Below are 21,035 nucleotides of genomic sequence, written 5' to 3'. Positions count from 1 at the left end.
TATGCCCGTGAGAAAATTGTTACTCACCACTTCCTTAAAGGAAAAACGATAAATAGAGAATATTATGTAAATTTGTTACACCGATTGAGCAAAAAAATAAAAAAGCGACCGCATTTGGAGAAAAAAAGTATTGTTTCACCAAGACAACGTCCCAATGCACACTTTCATCACGACGGCCAAAATGAATCAATTTAGTTTCGACCTTTGTCCTCGCCTACCCTATTCGCCAGATTTAGCCCCCTCAGATTATATTCTATTTCTAAACTCGAAAAGACAGCTCGGTGAAGAAATTTGCCAATAATGAAGAGGTAAAGTCCGACTTTGATGCTTATTTTGAAATATTCGAAGCTTCTTGCTGTAAACAGTCTATAAAGGCTATAGACCATCGCTAGGAAAAATGTGCCAATCTCAAAGGAGTTAATGTAGAGAAATAATGTAATATTTTCCGAGCATTTTTTTCTTTTTAGTGTTATGTAGGGAACTTCTGAGACTGTCCTGGTAAATCAGCAATTCAGATCACAAATCAGCAATTCGTGCAAAATGCAGAACAAGGCAAATTTGGAAAAATGCATATTCAAAGTTGTGAAAACTAACAATCCATGAATGATACGGAGGAACAGAATTATGCAGGATCCTTTTACTTGATGCAATAAAAATCTGTGGAAGTTTTTAATAAAGTCTAGGACCAACAATTAGAGAAGTAAATTTTAGATTTTATTAACGCAAATTATTCGCTTCAGAAGGCAATAAGACTGAAGATTTTTAATTATGAAAAATGTTTCAGGATAAACATTGGACCGACAATTATCATGAAATCGAAATAATTTTTTTTTCAATTTAGACAATTTTAACAACAACGTTAATAACATTCTTAAAACTATGTTAGAATCACTGCAGAAGAGAGTTGAAGACAAACAAGCAGAGTTCTAGTTTGTCATACTTAGTATTGCGATATTTTTAAGCAAAATTGATGGTATCAGGAAGAAATTTAGAGCGAATTTAAAGCTAGCCATTCTAGGAAATGAGGTAAAATAAATCTCCAATCAATGAAGAACATCACAGAGGAGCAGAACCTCTAATAGCCCTCTTAAAACTATTTGTATGTTATGAAAGAAATTTCAATGAGGATCTGAATTAGCACTCAATAGAGAAAATAGATGATGACTGCATTTCTCAAAAGTTTTACCTATTAACCGACGTAATTTAATTATTATAACCTTTTTCATCGAAATTTGGCGGCATCAAGAGGAATTAAGTACGAATTCTAAGCTGTAAATAAGACTTCAATGGAGCGTTGAATCGACTAGATGACAGCAATTCAGTGAGAAGACCACTGAATCCTCGTTTCCATCTCTTGTTTTATATGCAGAAATTACTAATTTGCAATTTTTCTCCACTAAAATTTTACATTGCAGTGCACAAACTACGAAAAATATTACATTAATGCACTAAGACCGATTACAAAGTTGGAGCACTCTTGCAACACTCTACACAAACCAACAATTGTCAGAAAGGGACCATTCTTAACCTTTTTTGCTTTAAAAGACAATCGCGCTCCCTTGTCCCATCAATTCGATTGGAAGACTTCCAAATAATTTTTTCCCTTCTTCACGCTTTGCATTTTAGGAATGATTATTTATGTACACACATAAATATTTTTATCACAAGGGCAGAACGACTAAACGGTGATCGCAAAAGCCGTCAAAGGGACGTGAATTCGATTTATCACATCGATTCAAAAATTGTGAGTTTTTCCACAAAATGCTGACATCCAAGAAGGATGGCGGGCAGATTTAAAACTACGCAAAGACATTTAATGGATCTCGGAACCAGCAATTAATGGAAGAAAACGGCCTCAAAATTAAATACTATAAGAGGTACACAAATGGTTCACTGGACCAGCAGTTGATTGAGAAAACGAAAGGAGCCATTTCTCCAGATAACTTCTCATGGATATCTTCCAGAGTACCAGGGTATTTTTAAAAGGATTGAATGTATATTTAAAATAACGAAGGAAACTTTAATGAACCAAGCGATCAATGAAAGGCGGCCGGCAACGCAGAAGTTTTGATTGAGTCACATCTAAGCCTTGTATAGGAGGAAGTGAAAGTCAAACTAAAACTTGAAATATGAGTACCCTTAAAGCTGCAATTTAGCAATACACTTACGGAACGCCGCTCGAGTCCAAATCCTATAACCGAACTCGTCTAAAGTTTTAAGTAAAATCGTATACTCTTTTTACGATCCTTTATTTTAAAATAACTCCCGGCAAATAACTTTTGCGCTAGAGGGGAAGTTTTACGGCACGATTTCGTAAAACTGGAAAAGTAATTTATACGGAAACAAAAACACTTTATCCCGGTAAAACCAATGCTGATGAGCGAGCGGCGAAGACTTGAGAAGAGCAACGAATGGATAAAGTGTCAATATTTGCTGGAGGCCACGGCGAATAAGGGAATGCTTTTAGGAAACGATGGGATCGTGTCGCTTGTAATAAAACTTCTTACTCCTTTTTTTCAACACAGATTTGTCCAAGATTTAATGCAAAATTACGCACCCCCTACTTGCCATTGAAACTCACGGTTATCTCCAGGAAAGAGGTTCAAACTATATGTTTTGGAATTAGAAATGATAGAAAATAGATGACATACATCAAGCCTGTTTTGAGGCTTCGCAGTTCTCAAGCAAGTCATTATCTTACATCTGGAAATTGGCTGCGATTTATCTAACTAACAAGTAGAGCGTCGACTCTTGGAGGAATCCCAAACCTACTTATTAATTCTGTACTCGCAGCCGTGTCAATCCCACATCACATTTGGCCGACAAAACACTTTCCGTTAGGAGTTTACGTTTTCTGACTAGAATAATTGAAAATAATTCCCTGGAAGCGAGTAAAACGGTAGAGAGGTTATTTCAGGTTAGCCAAACATTCAATTGATGCTTTCATTAGGTGTTATTTGGGGGAGCTTTGTTCTTCGAAATTTTCTTCCTCGAGGACGAGAACCATCCCGGTGGAATTTCTGTCTCTCCCCCCTCCCTTGCGCAAATACCACCGCATTCTTTCCTCTCATATTTTAGAGGTTTAAAATAATGTACGAATATTCTGTTACAGATTGGAAAAAATTTGAAAGAAGAATGTCGTTTTTGTGTTTTTTGTCTTGAAATGCTAAGAATTTTAGGGCAAAATGCATTATGATTTGTCTAAAGGTTGAGGAGGGTGCAAAAGAAAAAACAAAGGCTAACAGTAGTTTATGCTTGATTTCTGTGAGCGAAAAGATTTCGGTAGGAGCAAATACACACAAGGTCGGCTTGTATTGTTGGATACTAGAAAAGGGCCGACAGAAAAACGACGAGCCCCAGTAAGACCCTCGGTACGAGATTTTTCATTTACTTCTATTCTTTCTTTGAAAATTTAAACATTAATGGATCACTTTGGGTTAATGGACTTTTCATAAATGATGAAGTGAAGGTTACAGACCGGCTTGCAGTAAGGAAGATAACTCCAACGATTTTAAATAGTGTTATGGAAGAAGCTGTTAACCGGTATAATTTATGTTTGGAGAATGAGAGTGGAATATTTGAACATAAAAAATAATTTCTACCGATTTTTGTGTGTTTTTTTTCTTCATCGCTAAGCGACAAATTTAAACAATTTCTTTTAAAAGCCACTCATGATGTCGAATGAAACTTACGTTATGTCGGAAAACGAATAATGAGATTTTTTGGTCTAAATCATTTGATAAAACGTGAGTGCGACGTATCATTGGATTCAGAAAAAAAAGTAGAATTTACAAAGCGTTAAATTAAATTTGTTAACTATTAAAAAAAATTGATGATGGGCTGAAAGAGACAAAACGTCGGATCGGAAATTTAAAAACAGCATTTTTTAGAAGAGAAAAAGTGGCAGCAAGAATATCAAATTTATTTTAACATATTTTTTAAAATAAAATCCTAAAACAGTAAAAAAGGAACTTCGAAAAATCGCTCATTTTTCCGAATAAGTGCGGATCGTTTTGATATGTTTCAAATTTGAAAACGAGATTTTGCGAAACACAGAAGGCGTAACTTTTATCTAATTTAACCACCCCCGTATCTCTTCTGGTTTACGAGATCCCTGTAGAACGCATTCTCATCCAGGGCAGCCAGTATAAACATTAGATCTCGCACATGGTTCAATTCTATACTTGGAGATTGAAAATGGGACTGAGACAGAAAAATAAGGGTTCCAACTAGTTTCACTAGTGGCAGCTAGTAAGCTTCAAGTTTTTGTATGAGATCCTGCACACATTTCTCCTTCTCGATTGAAAATTGAAACACAAGTGCAGCCGTTTGAAGAAAACAGTTACAATTTTGAAAAAGTGACACGAAAAAAACTCAAATACGTTCGAGTTGAATTTCACTCCCTGCTTTAGTAGTCTGATTCCCCTTATAAAATGTCAAGTCTACTTATTGTCCAACGATTTGACGATATCAGTTATTTCCACCTTGAAAGTATCTTTCTGATAGACCTAAAATGAAATAAAAAGAATCTCCCATTTCTCGTCTAGTTAAAGCAACAATTTCCCGGTTCATTCGACCGTAAAATGCATCTTGTCATTATTAAAACGCAATTGCAGAGGTATATTTTTAAATGGTCCTTAAAGTTGATAGTTTGTTCCGTAACCACCGTTAAGCTGAGTGGAAGCAATTTGAGTAATAGCTGAAATTATGGCCTCAATGGCTGAACATTTGAGTCTCAAGACCTCATCAGGTGCAATGAAATTTAAATTATCGTCGAGGAAAAAAGATAATTAAATACTTCGAGAAAACAATATCTATATTATATTTCAGTTTTAACTCCCAGGCACTGCACACCCCTGCCTTTTACGACAAGAGAAGGATAACACGTTTCCAGTAAATGATTATCGCGGCACTTTTTTGACTGACAAATTTGTAAAACTGAAAGTTTCCTAAAATGGTTACGTACAGTGACCGGCAGAATGTCCGTACCATATGGTTTTTTTTTTTAATTTGAATTTATCAGAAAATTTCGTTTCTGGTGTAAGTTTGTCCATCCCTGCGAACTCAAAACGCAGTTTACAAAATTTGTATATTTCATTTCCTACGGAGGAGATTCGAAAGTTACGAAAGTGGCTTCGTTTCATAAAAGATTATAAAACGAAACGAAACTGACATATTAAACACATTTGTTTTATTTTCTATACGGGGTAAATCATAAAAAAATCCGAAGTGTTTTGTGGAATAGAAACTCGAAACTTCATTGTTGGGCTTATATTTTAATTCTAAAAAATTTTTTACAACACACGTTTTCAACCCACATTCCCTCTAAAATTAAATGTAAACATACTTTACTTATGAGCCATTTTCATCATTTTCGAATTTCCCCCGTATGAAATAAGATAAACAACTTTTTTGTGATGAATTCCGAAAAAAAATCCATATGGTACGTACTTTTCGTCGGTCACTGCATATCTAAATAACTCTGGGAAATTTGGGATCGTTTCAACACGCTGAGAATTATTCTTTATTTTTATGTGTCAATACAAAGCACTTTTAAATCTTTATATATCTAGGCATGTAATTAGTAAAACGTCTGATTAAAAGAATTATCTATTGACATGGAATTTCGTTTATGGCTGTTTAATTAAAGTGCAAATATTAATGAGAGCCGAAACGTGCGCTATTTAAAATCTTGCAAAAATCCTAACGATGTAATTTAGAGCACTTTTGAGGACCGAAGCTGCACCCTCATTATTTTTCCTAATAGCGTCATTAAACCATTGCGCTAGTTAAAATCATTTTATGTCGATTTATTTATACGGCTTAATTGGAAATTATCGGTTTATTGAATATTGGTTTTGTTGCAGAGAGACGCCCTCAACTTGGAGCCTTCCAACGTAGCTAATTGCGTATCTAAAGGAAAATCGGAGGTAAGTTTACAGTAGAAGAGAGAATCTCTCTCGAAAGTCACTAAACTAAACAGTTCCCTTTTATGTTTGAAACCATTAGTCTTGCATAAATAAGTCCCTTAGTTAAATCAGTATTATTTTATTTTTGCGCGTTAAGTCCTCGCTCGAAAGATCGTATCTTCTCTTTCATTAAATCTGGAACAATAAAAAGACCCCGAATAGTGTTTTTGTTCTTACAATTAGTAGAATTAGGACCCGTGGCAACGTATTCCTGATTTAATTAAACAGCCCTCGACCCGGCTCCTTGAGGCTGAAATTAAACCTCACAACGCTGCATAGCTCTCGAATATTTTCCACGACAAAGTTTCGTAGCTGTGTTATTATTAAACAGCTACAATTTAAATCTAGTTTACGCTTCACGAACTGCGTTCTAGAGTTAACTATTAAGCCAGTTTAGTAGCGGTTGACGTGGTTTCTAAAATTAATTTTATAGCTTCGACACCTCAGTAGTCCTTGACAAAATGGTGAACGCACAGTATTAGATCGATATAAATGAAAGCGAACTGAATGAATGTCTTATGAACGGGAGTCAGAGCAGAATTATTTTTTTTTTATTTGAGAAAAAATATGTATTGGGCCTCCGTTTTCTAAAACCTAAAAATTTTAAACGGTTTTTCAATGCTGTATCATTTTAAAAGTAGAACAAATCCTCAGAGAAAAAAATTCTACGCCCAGGAGTGTGTTTGTAGTTTTATTTTTTATTTTTAGTTTCATTAGAATCAGCAATAATTTTTTCTTTTCAATTTTTCTCTAAAAGTAAAACCCTTATCTTATTATCTTTGATCTAAAATTTCTATATTTAAGAGTGTAAAACAGAGTGTAAATACTTATAATTAGTTTTCAATTATTTAACAAAATTTTAGTAGATGGGGCAATATTTTTTTCCGTGTGGGATAAACTACGTTTTTACTTCTTTTCTCTGAAATTGTTTGACTGAAGTGCTACTTGGCCATAAGAGAAACTTAAGCCAACGGCTTACAGAAATACTCAAAAAAATTGGACAAAATCTTATAATTGAAAGCAAGCATAAAGGATCTTGAAAGGTCATTGGGGGATCATTTGGTTTCTAAAAAATTTCCAGACAATTCGGTGATTCCTCAATCTGTTTTCTGGTATCTAGGATTCAACATGTTTCAACACTTGAAGCTGAAAAGCGTAATATTCCCCCCATGATCTTTTAATTGGAAAAGAAAACTTACAAGTACACATACTCCAGAATTCCGTTTTCATCAAATTTAACAAAAAAAAAAACTTAAAACCACCACATCAGTTTTTATCAATCTGTCACCAAAAAGTTAGAGATTCATGTCTAAAACTTGACCCGACGCCTTAATCCACCCCAGAAATCACACGCTTCGGCTGCAGGATTAACCACCAGATCAGGGACGAATTGCCAATTACCATAGTATAACACTAGTTCAATAATAGAATAATACAGTGCTCTAAGATAGGATTGTATGCACTCCCCAATAACGCGGACACTGAATTGTCCCCCCAGACCTTGAGTTGAGAGTTAACAAAATATTTGCAATTCAAATTAGGTCACCGTAATCCCGGTTTAAATTAAATTCAATCTGTGGTTCTCCAGATTGATTGGAGGTCCAATTAACGCAGAACATAGAAATTGATCATCTTGAAGGATCAATTTTAAACATGAATGACGTGTGGAGGAGTTTACGTTTGCCCCTGATGAACTGCAACCAATGATTGTAATTAATTTTTTTTTGATTGAATGCGAAAAGACCCCGATGCGGAGCTATGGATTGAAACATGTGAACTCCCCCAGAAGCTTTGGTCCGAATATTGATTATTTAATTTTAGGCGCATAACAAATAATTACTTTCTGTTTTATTGCTATTTTTTATATGTCGAGACACGCCCTCTGAAAGAAAGCCAGAACGGCTGTCCGAGAGGGAGCTAAAGTTTAAGGATCTAAAAACGCCTATTTTGACGTATTGGCTCAATAACACGTTTCTAATGTCCGGATCGCGTGATCAACGAACTACTTGTATTTCCCCTTTAGTAAGAAAATTCGTAGGTAACTTTAACGTTGACAGCCCATAATGCGGGCTTTTGAATGAGTAACTGGAGCTACCAAGCTATCCCGATTAAAAAAATATGCTTGAATTGCGAAGGAGAAGTGGTAAATTTTATTTAGTGCACGTTCCTTATCTCCGCTATTCCCAACTCTTTTGGAATATGTACGAGGATAGTCCCAGAAGAAAAAAAAAAACGTTGGAAAATATTGCATTATTTCTCAACATAGTCTCCTTTGAGATTGACACATTTTTCCCAGAGATGTTTTATACCCTGTTTTGAGTGAGAAGTTTCGAATATTTCAAAATAAGCATCAATGTCGAACTCCATCTCTTCATTATTGACAAATTTCTTTTCATCGAGCCATTTTTTCAAGCTTGGTAAATAAAAAATGATCTGAGGGGGCTAAATCTGGCGAATAAGGTGGACGAGGAAATGGTTCGAAACCAAGTTGATTGATTTTGACCACAGCGATGGCGCATGTGTTGACTGGCGCGTTGTCTTGATGAGACAGTACTTTCTCTTTCGCTAAATATGCTCCATTTTTCCTAATTTTATCACTCAAACGCTGCAACAAATTTGTATAATATTCTCCGTTTATTGTTTTTCTTGCAGAGAGATAGTCAATAAAATTTATCCCACGTGCATCCCAAAAAAGCGACTCCATCACCTTTCATTGCAAAAATCTGCAATGAAAAGTGATGGTTTTCGCCTTCTTTGAAGTCAGTTCTCCCCTTTGAGTTCATTGTTTTGACTGCTTTTTCGTTTCAGCTGTGAAATAATGGAACCATGTTTCAGCCGTGGTTACAAATCGACCAAAAAACTGAACTTAATCGTTGTGAAACTTTACCAAACGCTCACTTGAAACGTCCTCACGACACTCTTTTTGCTCATTTTGCGCACAGTTTTCTCATATTGAATTGTTCGGTCAAAATACGATGTAGAGAACTTTTTGAAATACCGATCATGTCTGCTAACTCCCGCAATTTTAGCCGATGATGTTCCACTAAAGTTTTGTCGATTTTCACCACAGTTTCTGGAGTGTTTGGATCTGGAGTGTCATTGGGTCAACGACTACGGAGGTCTTCTTGCCAGCTCGTACCAGTGCGCTTAAACTCTGGCACCCAATATTTTACAGTTGTTAACGAAGGATCAGATTATCCAAGAGTAGAATCTAGCTCCGCTTTGATGTTGGCAAGCAATTTTTCCCATGTTCACAAAATCTCCAGAAGCGTTCACTAAGAACAACCCCAAAGAGAACACAAATTAACGTGGTACTCCCAAACTTAAGACATAAACGTTTTTAAAGTTAAGTCATTGCAATATAGGCAAATTTTTAAGAAAAAAATCGCCATCTCTATGTCAGATCGGATACTTCTGGGACCAACCTGGTATGTTATCTACGACAGAGCGCGAATGAGCTAGGGAGTTGCCGCATATCCATATTAGATAGATGTTATACATAAAACAACATAAGGGTAGAGTTTAGGATTGAGAAAAAGTTTTCCGGGCCTCTGAAGGGTTCTCTTATTTGGGAAAACCAGATGACTACTTTAGATTCATATGCCGGGAAATTGGCTTATTGGGTTAAATTGTCTAAAAAAATTATGGAAATTGTGGAATCAGTAAAACAAAATTAGAAATATATAAGGGATCTGAAGCATAGCAGAACAAAATTAAACTAAGTCAGAAGCGAAAATAGAAAATTATGCAGGAAATTGCAGTAAGATGCAACATAAGTAGGACAGTGAGAATATTCACAGTATTTCGCAGGATTTATGAAAATTTAACTTATCTTACTCAGGAGAATTTCCTTTCAATTATAGACCGATAGATATACAGTTCTACGAAACGCGCTACATAATGACAAAAAAGAGAAAATCATCTTTTTCGATTTCTAGAAAATTGTGTCAATAGAATTCTGGATTTATGCAAATCTACAGGATTTACTGAGAAATCACTAAACTCTAAACTTGAAAATAACCAAATTTTGCAGTTTCATGAATGCAAATCGGTCAAAGTATTTGATTTGAAGAATTATTGTAAACTTTTGAATCGCACCTCCAAGTTTCAGAAGTTTCGTTTCCTTTCGTTTTTTTTTCGTTTACTAAATTCTGGTTAAATTTGGTTAGTCAAACCTCGAAATCCAAAACTGCATTTAATGCGTTGCATTCTGCCTCTGAATCAAATTATTTAGCATCCCACCTTGGTGACTTTGTTTTAATATCTGGTGCTGGTTCAACCACATCACTCCTCGGTTCATGATCAAAGGAGCTGAACTTCTAGAAGGGTCATAAAAACTTTTCATATTATACTCAGTATTAATGACTTTCATTTTGATCCTGAATCAGGATTTACTGAAGGGGAACTAAATTTATGTAAAAGCTAGATTTATGGCTCGAAGCTGATTTTATAGGGGAACCTAATTTTTGGCGTAGTTAATTGAGTTTGATTTTTTGGAACTCGATTTGTAGAAAAATTCAATTTACCGAGAAATGCCATTTATAGAAAATTAAACTTATTATATTCAAGTGAGCCGTTTCACCTTGTATAAGTTTCAAAGAAGAAAGATTGAGCACATTGAGAATTACCATGTGTTATTGCCACCCTCAATACTGCACGGTCAACTTCAAATCGAGTTTGTTCATCTGTGCTCAGAACTCAATAGAGATCATTTGCGTTCACCGCCAAAAATGCCAGTACCTCTGCAAAACACTTAGTCAAGAAGTCGAGTGTCTAGAAGATCCTAGATGAATCCAATAATCGACCGGATTCCATTATCACAACACATAACTACACATTGCGCCGTGAACTGACCTACAAATCACCAGCTGAGGTATTTTTTAAATGTCACATCCGCACTTCTTTACTTTACTTTAAACCCAAAACCAAAACCAAACTAGGGCTCCAAACTTACAAGATCCTAGTTAGCTATTAAACAATGTAAAATTTTATCATAAAGCAAAATCTCGTTAATTTAATGTGGAAGAAGAGGTGGTGTTAGAGCAACATTGAACTGGTTCGGGTTTCAATGAAAAGGTCATCAAACTCGGTGGGAAGGGCGAAATTCAACACACACCACCCATCAAATGAAAGCGTTAAGTCACGTACCAATGATGAATTTTTTCCATGTTCACAAAATCTCTAAAAGCGTCCACTAAAAAGGACTCCAAAACAAACATAACCCAACGTAGCACGCTCAAACTTTATACATAAGCTGTTTAAGGTTAGGTCTTTATCACATGGGTAAATTTTAACAAAAAATCGTCGTCTATACAGTTGCGTGCAAAAGTTTGGGGCCAAAGATGATTTTATACATAAATAACATACACTGGTGACAATATAAATAAGAACGTTAATTAAAATGATCAAACTTTTTTAAAACAGAAACAATAAACAAATATGTGTGATCGGGCAGCTTTATAATAAAATACATCTATTTTTAATCAACATATTTTTTTATATTAATGCTATAGACCGAAGAAATAAATAAACAAAATTCCTTTGGTCAAATAAATAAGATCGTTTTTCAAGAAATGATTTGTAGATCGGTTTGTGATGCTGTGATGTGCAAAATATATTAACAGAACATAAAGTAGGTGGAAGAAAGCATTGCACTCCAGGTTTGCGAAAATTAAGTTTGTAGTGAAAAAGAGTTGGAGCCATCAAAAAATTGCTGACCATTTAGATTGTTCTAAAACCATCGTCGCAAATGCAATTCAATATTTTAATACCCATAAAACTTTAGAAAATCCTATAAGACAACGAAACAAAAGAAAAGCATCAGCCCTATTTGATAGACATTTATTAATACCATAAAAAAAAGATCCAAAATTAACGTCCATCCAACCACAAAGAGAGCTCATCGGCTAAGAAACACCCACAGTTTCAACAAGAACAATACGAAAGTGTTTAAATGGGGAAAATTAGTTTGGAAGAGTTTCCAAAAGAAAACCCATGAAATAAAGGAAAATAGAACTGCACAGTTGGAATTTGTAAAACTTCATATTAAATGGTCAAATTCTCAATGGAAACATGCGTTATGGTCGGACGAAATAAAACTTAACAGATTCATTTCCGATGGTCTAGTTTATGTGAGACAACCTCGTAATACAGAATTTAACCCTAAGGCCACTACAATGACCATCAAACATGGTGGCGGCAATATTAAACTGTGGAGGTGTATGTCTGAACATGGAGTTGGACCCATTACCAGAATTGACGATATCTTGAACATTCACAAATATCGGGATATTCTTGAGAATGTTGTGCTGCCATATGCTAAGAATACCCTTCCTGTTGTCTGGCAGTGTCAGCACAACAATGACCCGAAATATACAGCGAAAATTGTAAAACAGTGGTTAGTAGAAAATCAAGTTGATGTTATTAAGTGGCCTGCTTGCAGTCTTGACTTGAACTCATTTGAGAATTTATGGTGGGATGTAAAACAGACACTAAAGGATAAAAATATAACAAATTTTACTCAACTTTACGAAGAAATTTAGCGGATTTGGTATGCCATACCTGGAAAACGATGCCAGAAGTTTATTGACTCTTTGCCGCAACAGTGTTATGAAGTCATCCCGAATAACGGATACCCAACTAAATATTAGTTTCAGTTTAGTAGTAGTATAAATATGATTATTGGTAAGTTTAAGTCATTTTGGAATTAAAGTTTCATTTAAATGGAATCGTGTTTATTTATTTATATATATACAGGGTGTCCTCGAATTACATGGCCAAAATAATACCGCAGATTGTTTGAGTGAAAATAAGTCGATTTAACTAAACTTCCCTCAGTCCAAAAGTTGATAATTATGGAGCTACAGGGTGTTAAAGTTGAAAAAAAAATCACATTTTCTTTAATATCTTTCGATTTCTTTGAGTTAATTTCACGAAATTTCATATTTGAGGGTGTTTTAGGATAGGAAATTCAAATTTATTAACGATTTAGTTGTTTCTTCTAGGGGGCGCCACAAGCGACCATTAGGACACATTTAAATCTCTGTAACTTTTACGTGCCACGGTGTATATTATTTTGGTATTTAAAAACCTTTTTCCCTACCTTTTATACTTAGAAAAGGTATACTTTATTGACGTCGCTAGAAGCAACGGTTTTGGAGAAAAATGCATCTAAGCCTGATGATGCATGCAAATTACCTTAAAATTATTTTCCGTTAAAAAAAATTAAGTTTTTCAAAAATAATTATTAGTAAAGGTACAACAATAATTTTTCAAAATCAGATATTATTAAATAGAAAACAAAAATAATAATTAACAAAGAAACAACAACAAGCGAGAATAACACTTACTAATTAATTAAATTATTATTGGCCATACTTATGGATATTTACAGGAACAAGAAGCGAAACTGACAAGAAAAACTGAGGGCTAAATAAAAAAACTGACATTTGAGAAACAAATTCAAGTGTTAAAATGTCAATTAAAAACATAGCCAACTGAGTTATTTACTTAAAAGCGCCAACGCAAATATGCAGCGCATTAGAATTATGCGTTTTTCTCCAAAACCGTTGCTTCTAGCGACGTCAATAAAGTATACCTTTTCTAAGTATAAAAGGTAGGGAAAAAGGTTTTTAAATACCAAAATAATATACACCGTGGCACGAAAAAGTTACAGAGATTTAAATGTGTCCTAATGGTCGCTTGTGGCGCCCCCTAGAAGAAACAACTAAATCGTTAATAAATTTGAATTTCCTATCCTAAAACACCCTCAAATATGAAATTTCGTGAAATTAACTCAAATAAATCGAAAGATATTAAAGAAAATGTGATTTTTTTTTTCAACTTTAACACCTTGTAACTCCATAATTATCAACTTTTGGACTGAGGGAAGTTTAGTTAAATCGACTTATTTTCACTCAAACAATCTGCGGTATTACTTTGGCCACGTAATTCGAGGACACCCTGTATAAAAGAATTTTGTTTATTTGTTTTGTCGACCTAAATCTTTATTGGAAACGATAAAAATGTTAATAAAAATATACATTATTTAATATAATACTAATGTGATAGATAAATATTTTTATTTTCCTGATTTTAAATAACGTCGGTACATTTTAAACACTGTTTTTATTTATGTGGCCACCACTGTATAACACAAAAATTAAGAACACGACATGAAGTAACATGAACTCCATTAAAGCTACAACTAAAACCAACAGCTTAGGAATTTATTGGAAATAATCAAAAAAAGGTATAATAAAAATAAATATTTTGCTTTGTTCAAAAATATCGAAGCACACACTTAGAATGATTTTATTTTTCTTTTTGAGAAGATATTTAATCAAATATTGATTAAATATCTTCGAATCAATAATTCATTGACGAGTGAATAGTAAAGAAAATTTTATCTTGTTAAAATGCCGAAATGCACTCAATTACAAGCACGTCAATGTATTATAAAGCTACATGGAGAAGGAGGATATTTACGTGATATTGTTTCATTATTGTCGATCGGAAGGACAACTGTGAACAATATTATTAAAAAATAGAAAATGACGGAGAATTAAGGAGACAAGCATGCTTCAGAAAGACCGAGAAAAACTATTAATCGTGGAGATATCCTAATAAAAAGGAAAGCAATCGCGGATTCGAAAAAGAATGAATGTGAGAGTAGCTGAGGGAATTACACGATGAAAATCTTGCAAACATCAGTCGCAGCACTGTTTCTCGTCCCTTGAAGAAAGTGGAACTTGTTGGGCGAGTGGGTAGTAGAAAACCACTGATTAGTGCAAAAAATAAGAAAGCAAGATTGAAGTTTGCAAAAGAGCATCAACACTCGAGTATGGAAGATTGGAAAAAAGTACTTTCGTCCAACGAAACAAAAATAAATTTGTTTGGAAACGATCTCAGACATTACATGCGACCACCAAAAGGTGCTAGATATGATTCTAGGTACTAAATATCAAGTGTTAAGCATGACAATGGTAACATTATTTGCTTTGAGGTGCGTTTTCGTGGCAAGGTGTTAATCTGACAGTTAAAATTGATACCAATATGAATACTATCATGTAGTATAAAGATACTTTTAACATACATTCTTCCTCTTGCCTGTCAAAATATGCCGCGATGCTGGATTTTTCAGCAGGATAATGATCCGAAACATTATTCTCGGCTAGTAGAAAAAGGGTTTAGTACCAAGAAACTACATGTCCTACAATGGCCCAGTCAATCTACCGACTTGAACCCGATTGAGCATTTATGACGAGAGCTAAAATTGATTGTGGTGGCTGGAAGTTACTCTAAACAGAATGATCTCTAGAATGAAGTGTAAGAAGCATGGTACAACATTAGAGAAGAGATAATACAAAAGTTAATTGAGCCTATGCCACATCGGGAAGGGTACGAAGTATTGACTAAATAACAGATTTGCATTTTTTCGAGTTCATTATAAAAGACGTTCAAATGTGTATTTATTATTTAAATTTAATTGGCCCGATACTTTTGAACGGGGAAAAAATATACTGCGTGACATAAAAAAGAGAACGCCCCGTAAAAATGGTTTTATTTAAATAATTTTTGGTACGCATGTTTATATATGAGAACACAAAAACCGTCTAAATTTTCAGCCATATTTATCAATGTATTTACGAGTTATCAGAAATTTTAGTTTTTTTTTAACTCTAAAAATTGCAATAAAATATCAACAATTTGACTGCAAAATATCATTTATTGGTGTATACTGTACCTAGAAAGTGCTTTTAGATTAATCAAATATGCCTATATGCAGAATTCAGCGAAATTTTCATCAACTGAGCGAGTTTCAGAGAGGCCAAATAGTGTGAAATCGCCATTAGATTAAACCGTAGTGTAAACAATATAATGAGATTGTCAGGCATAGTTCCATGAAGAGCAAACAAGCAGAAGGAGGAGTACTCGAAGAACTACAGAACGCCAAGATCGCCGCCTTCGAATTATGACCCTAAGAGATAGGTTCGTCTCGTCGAGGACGCTGGCGAAACAGTGGTTTGCTAAATATGGAAAGCCCATTGGGATGCGAACCATTTATCGCCGGATAAGAAGTTTTGAACTGATTTTGTATCCCCATCTTATGTTAGCCCTCATCTTACATCATTGTCAAAACCGACTGCAATGGTGCAAAAACTGGATACATAGCAATCTGGAATGGGTTAATATCGTGTTTAGTAACGAATCCAGATTCTGTTTGGGTATGCATGATGATTGGACAAGAGTAGAAGAAGACGGAGTGAAAGACTGGATCCTCGGTTTACAATACTGAGGCATGTCCATCAGACTGTTGAGATAATGGTTTGGGGTGCTACTGCATATGGTAGAAACCTTTACTTTTCATTAGAAGTAGTTTGATAGCCCAACCATAAATCCAAGAAGTTTTAGAACCTCATGTCGTGCCTTATCTGGAAACTCCTGTTAATCCAGTTTTCTAGGAAAACAATATACGACCACATGTTGTGGCTAGAGTGACCATGGATTTCTTTCAACAAAATTCAATCGGTTTTGCTACCTTGACCACCTCAATTTTCAGACCTCTCACTGATTGAACATGAATGGGATGTTGTACGTGGAAGATTGCATAATTTACCCCATCCCCCACAAACCCTAGCGACGCTGTCATGCTGTCCAGTAAACCTGAAATGAGATCCCCCACGAGGACATCAATCACCTCATTAGATCCGTGCCTAGAGATGTACAGGAATGTATAAGGCACCGCGGAGGACCGACAAATTATTAAATTTCTTTGGTTTTTCATAATTAAATTTGTTAAATTTTTTCAAAGAAGTTTTTGTTTTAGCGTAAGAAACGTACATACCAAAAATTATTTAAATAAAACCACTTTTACGGGGTGTTCTCTTTTCTATGTCACACTGTATATATATATATATATATATATATATATATATATATATATATATATATATATATATATATGTTTTGATTATTTCCAATGCATTTCTGAGTTGGTCATTTTGATAGTACATCTAACGGAGTTCATATTCTTTATTTATAAAATCGTCTTTGGCCAGAAACTTTTGCAGGCAACTATATATCAGGTCGGGTACTTCTGGGATTATCCTCGTACATAAGCCATTTTATCCGTTCAATTCAGAATTACTAGGTGAGCCCAGAGTGAAAAACCATCCATCAATGTGCGCCTAAAGCACACTTACCATACAGGTACGTCACAAGACTTCCTGAAACACAATTCCCAGGCAGACACACGTGTCAAGTCCTTCAACGTTTCCCTTCCAAGAACACATGAAATATTTGTATTCGTGATAGAGCAAGAGAAGCAATTGCATTTTAAAAAATATACCAGTTCCTTTGTTCCAGACATACACATGTCGGGATTTGTGACATCTATAGGGGGAAAGAAAGCATAACTGTTTATCTTCATTTTTCTATAAATATGTAAATCAGCCAAGCTTTTACCAAATGAAAATTTTCCATTATTGCCATAAAGGAGGTCTGGAGTGATCCAGCGTCTAGAACAGAACTAATAAAGATTCGGCATTTATTTAACGGTTCGTTCTAGTGAATTCAAACAGTTTCCAACTTTGGCATTATAAATAATACTAATGCTGATTTGTATCCAATTTGGTAAAATGCATGCATGTGTATGGACTACGCCGCGGTTCCGTATAAAGTTATCCGGAATATAAAATAGGTAGTATGTAAAACTGTCACGTTACAAGTTAAAATTTATAGAACAAGTGGATAACTGGATAACTTTTCATGTTCAGGTTTTGGATTCACGCTGCGCCAGATTAAATTAGATATACGGTAAGTTTAATGGGGTTGAAACTAACTCTTTTTAGCTGATTTTTGCCCCAAACGGGGAAATGTTGTGTGCAGGAATATGAAATTTCTTCCTGATATCAATTTTCGCTGATTTAATTATCTGTTCAAATGGACGCTAGTACAGGTAATTCTATATTGCAGCCGCAATCCCTTCAAATAGGTCCGCTTACACAGGCGTATTATGGCAGCTGCAAATATCGGATGAACTGGCTGCAAAGCCATCCGAATTAGTATTTACAAATCAAATAAACCAAATGTGCTTTTCGTGTAATTTAGAACACTAAATTCTCAAAAATCGACAGCCTGTTTTATAGTCATCATTTATTAATTACTTTTAATGTTGCATTTGCCAGTGCAATGCATTTTCCATTGGTTATTTAATGCTTTTATCTTATCCAGAAGTAATTGATCCCCGGCAAAATGGACGTATAAATAAAACTCGCCCATCATAGGGAATTAATTCTCAAAATTTTAATATGAAGAGATAAAAGGGACCGATATTAATTTGAAATCCCCAAACGCGACCAAATGGAGTGAAGAGGCTCGTTTCCCAATTACAACCACTTAGCTTGATGGTGCTCCGGCTAATTATATCGGGAACGCGAACATGCACTCCAGGATTTTTGCCTCTAAAGTCTTTCTGAATATTTGATCGTTGGTTTAACTGTTTATGAGCTAAAATCTGGCTTGGGTTATTTCTGGTTGGTAGATTAGTACTCTCCTTCCATTCGATCCTTTCCAGCTTTCGAATGGAAGTAAACGAACCATATGAGGAAAATCTAACGAAAACGCTTAAATCCGGATGTAAGAAGAAAACATAGAAACAGGATGTAGATCAAAAATCTGAAACCCGCATTTAGAAGTAAAGCTCGATTCGAAAAACGATTCAAAATTTATCAAGAATCAAAGGACAACGGATAGGATGTTTGGAAAAGTTCGTACAAAACTTGATGAAGTAAAAGCAGAGGCAAAAATAGTAAAAAAAGTTCCTATAAATATTGTCATTTGTATATTTTTTAAAATAACTTTCATCCTGATTAAGATCATGGAATAAAAATTGTAGGTAATAATCGTGCCATAAAGGTTTTTAATCATAAGTCTCATCAAAATCGATTATAAATAAGAGTAATTTTCTAACTTCACTTAACAGAAATTTTTCGAATATATTTTGGTTCATTTCAATTATCAAGCAAATGATATCATTTTTTTTCCGAATTAGCCTTTTTTCGAAGAAGCAACTTCTCTACTTTTTTTCAAATTTGGCATAGTTTAAGCAGAAATAATTATTTAAAAAATAATCTATGACTTAGAACATCAACATTTTTAATATTTTCACGTAATAGGCATGTTCCATGTTGAGAGTTTCGTTATAGCGATTGTCCTACGGACATACGTAGGAAGTTGCTAATTAAAACAAAAATAAAAAGAGTAAAAGAAATAAATTTTTAAATTCAGTTTTAGATTATAACTTTGAATCATTAAATTGCATTAAAAATATGTAAGTGACAATCACTACAATAAAACTGTTACTGTGAAAGATGCCTTCCATGTGAAAATATTTTTAAAAGTTACTATTCTGAGCCGTACATTATTTAAAAAATTATTATTTCTGGATAAACTATGTAGAATACGAAAAAAAGCAAAACACTTTTTTCTTCAAAAAAGTCTAATTCGTTAAAAACTAATATTATTTGCTTGACAATTCAAATGAAAAAAGAACATTTGAAAAATTTCTGTTATGGATAGTAAAAAAACTACTATTATTTATAGTCGAGTTTGATGACACTTATGAGTTAACCCCCCTTATGATATGATTATTATCTACAATTGTCATTCTATTATCGTAATTAGAAAAAAAGTTATTTTAAAAAGTGTGCAAATGATGGGACCCCTTTGGAGGGCCATAAACCAGTAACGGTGCTCCGTCAGATTAATGTTTATGCGAAATTTTTTAATTCTTTTTGTGTCTACTGTTACCTTAAGTTTTGTTCCAACTTTTACAAACACCCTGTAAAAATATAAGTAAATTCCTGCAAAACAACGAGATTTTGTTTAAACGAAGGCACAGAAAAACAACAATGAATTTTAAAACTTTTTATTTCAAATGTTTTAATTTTGTATTCTATATACAGATCTTTTTTCCACGTTTTGGCTTTGATCGGTCATTCCTCCAGTTCAGTTTAATGGGAATACATACACCTGGACGGTTCTTGATTGCTTTCATCAGCAGACTCTTTGAATCGAACGCGTATCTGGATACAGGCGCATTAACAAAGTTAAACTGAACCAAATATGGACTGTGTGTGAAAAGTAGAAAGTGTGATGTGTTGAAGATCATAAATATCGAATTTCGTTATTCAAAGGATGTAAGAAGGAAATATTCTGGAAAAAAGTATTGCTTAGATAATAGATCATTTTAGCTTTCTAGTCTTTAGTTTAGCTGTTAGTTTTAAAAAATGAACCTGAGGAACTCTCTATGTGTGAAAAGAGACATTGAATCGACAATGCCCGGTGAAGACCGAAAGTGGAATTAATTTAACTAATTACAAAAAAACTAGAAGGATCCGGAAAGAACCAAATAGAAGACCAAAATAAAAATTGAAGAATATGAAACGGAGACGTAGGTGAATTGATAATATGTAGAATTATCATTTTTTACAAACCCAGTTGAAGGAAGAACAATGCGGACAAGGTAATGCATTGAAATGTCAAGATACAGAAGGAAAAAGACACAGAATAGAAAGTGTGTGAACAAATTGTTGGTACTGAGGTAGATAAACGAACAAAACCGCGTAACATATAATTCAACGGAAAAAAAAAGATTCAAATGAGGAAGATTCGAAATAAGTTGAACCAAACTTTGAGTTTGTCAAATATGGATGTATATGGAAATTTTAAGATCGTTGGCCAAAACGACTTTGACATACTTTCTAAGATAATTTCACAATTCTTTAAATTTGACATTTTGTACCATTTAAACTCGATCCCAGCAACAAAAATTTTCGATCCGCAAGAAACTGAACCTACTTTTCAATTTTTCTAGCGCTACCAAGTATTATGCTGGTGTCGTATAAAGTAGAACATGCCGAGATGAGAGACTCTTCCATTACATACATGCACTTCAAAAGCAGTCGATACGAGGTGCAAATTAGAATTCACCCTCAAATCGCTCCACTTAACGTATAAAGTGCAAAGTGGTTCGAAAATTTAATTCTTCCTACCACTCGGAAA

At 34.3% G+C, this 21,035-nt stretch overlaps 1 protein-coding gene across 3 annotated transcripts in view; it reads left to right on the top strand.

Annotated features, from left to right (window-relative positions):
- The window catches only part of Sema2a (Semaphorin 2a), a 373,380-nt gene that overhangs the window by 331,598 nt on the left and 20,747 nt on the right, over positions 1 to 21,035 (top strand). For all 3 annotated transcript variants that reach the window (XM_066281591.1, XM_066281601.1, XM_066281582.1), the window contains one exon: positions 5,868 to 5,930. In XM_066281591.1, the coding sequence (XP_066137688.1) occupies positions 5,868 to 5,930 (63 nt within the window). The remainder of the gene's footprint in view (positions 1 to 5,867; positions 5,931 to 21,035) is intronic.

The sequence above is a fragment of the Euwallacea fornicatus genome, chromosome 1, assembly GCF_040115645.1.
Source record: "Euwallacea fornicatus isolate EFF26 chromosome 1, ASM4011564v1, whole genome shotgun sequence".
In the NCBI taxonomy this organism is placed as follows: Eukaryota; Metazoa; Arthropoda; class Insecta; order Coleoptera; family Curculionidae; genus Euwallacea; species Euwallacea fornicatus.
Note: the sequence above shows the minus strand (reverse complement) of the source record. Positions and strands in the feature narration are given on the sequence as shown.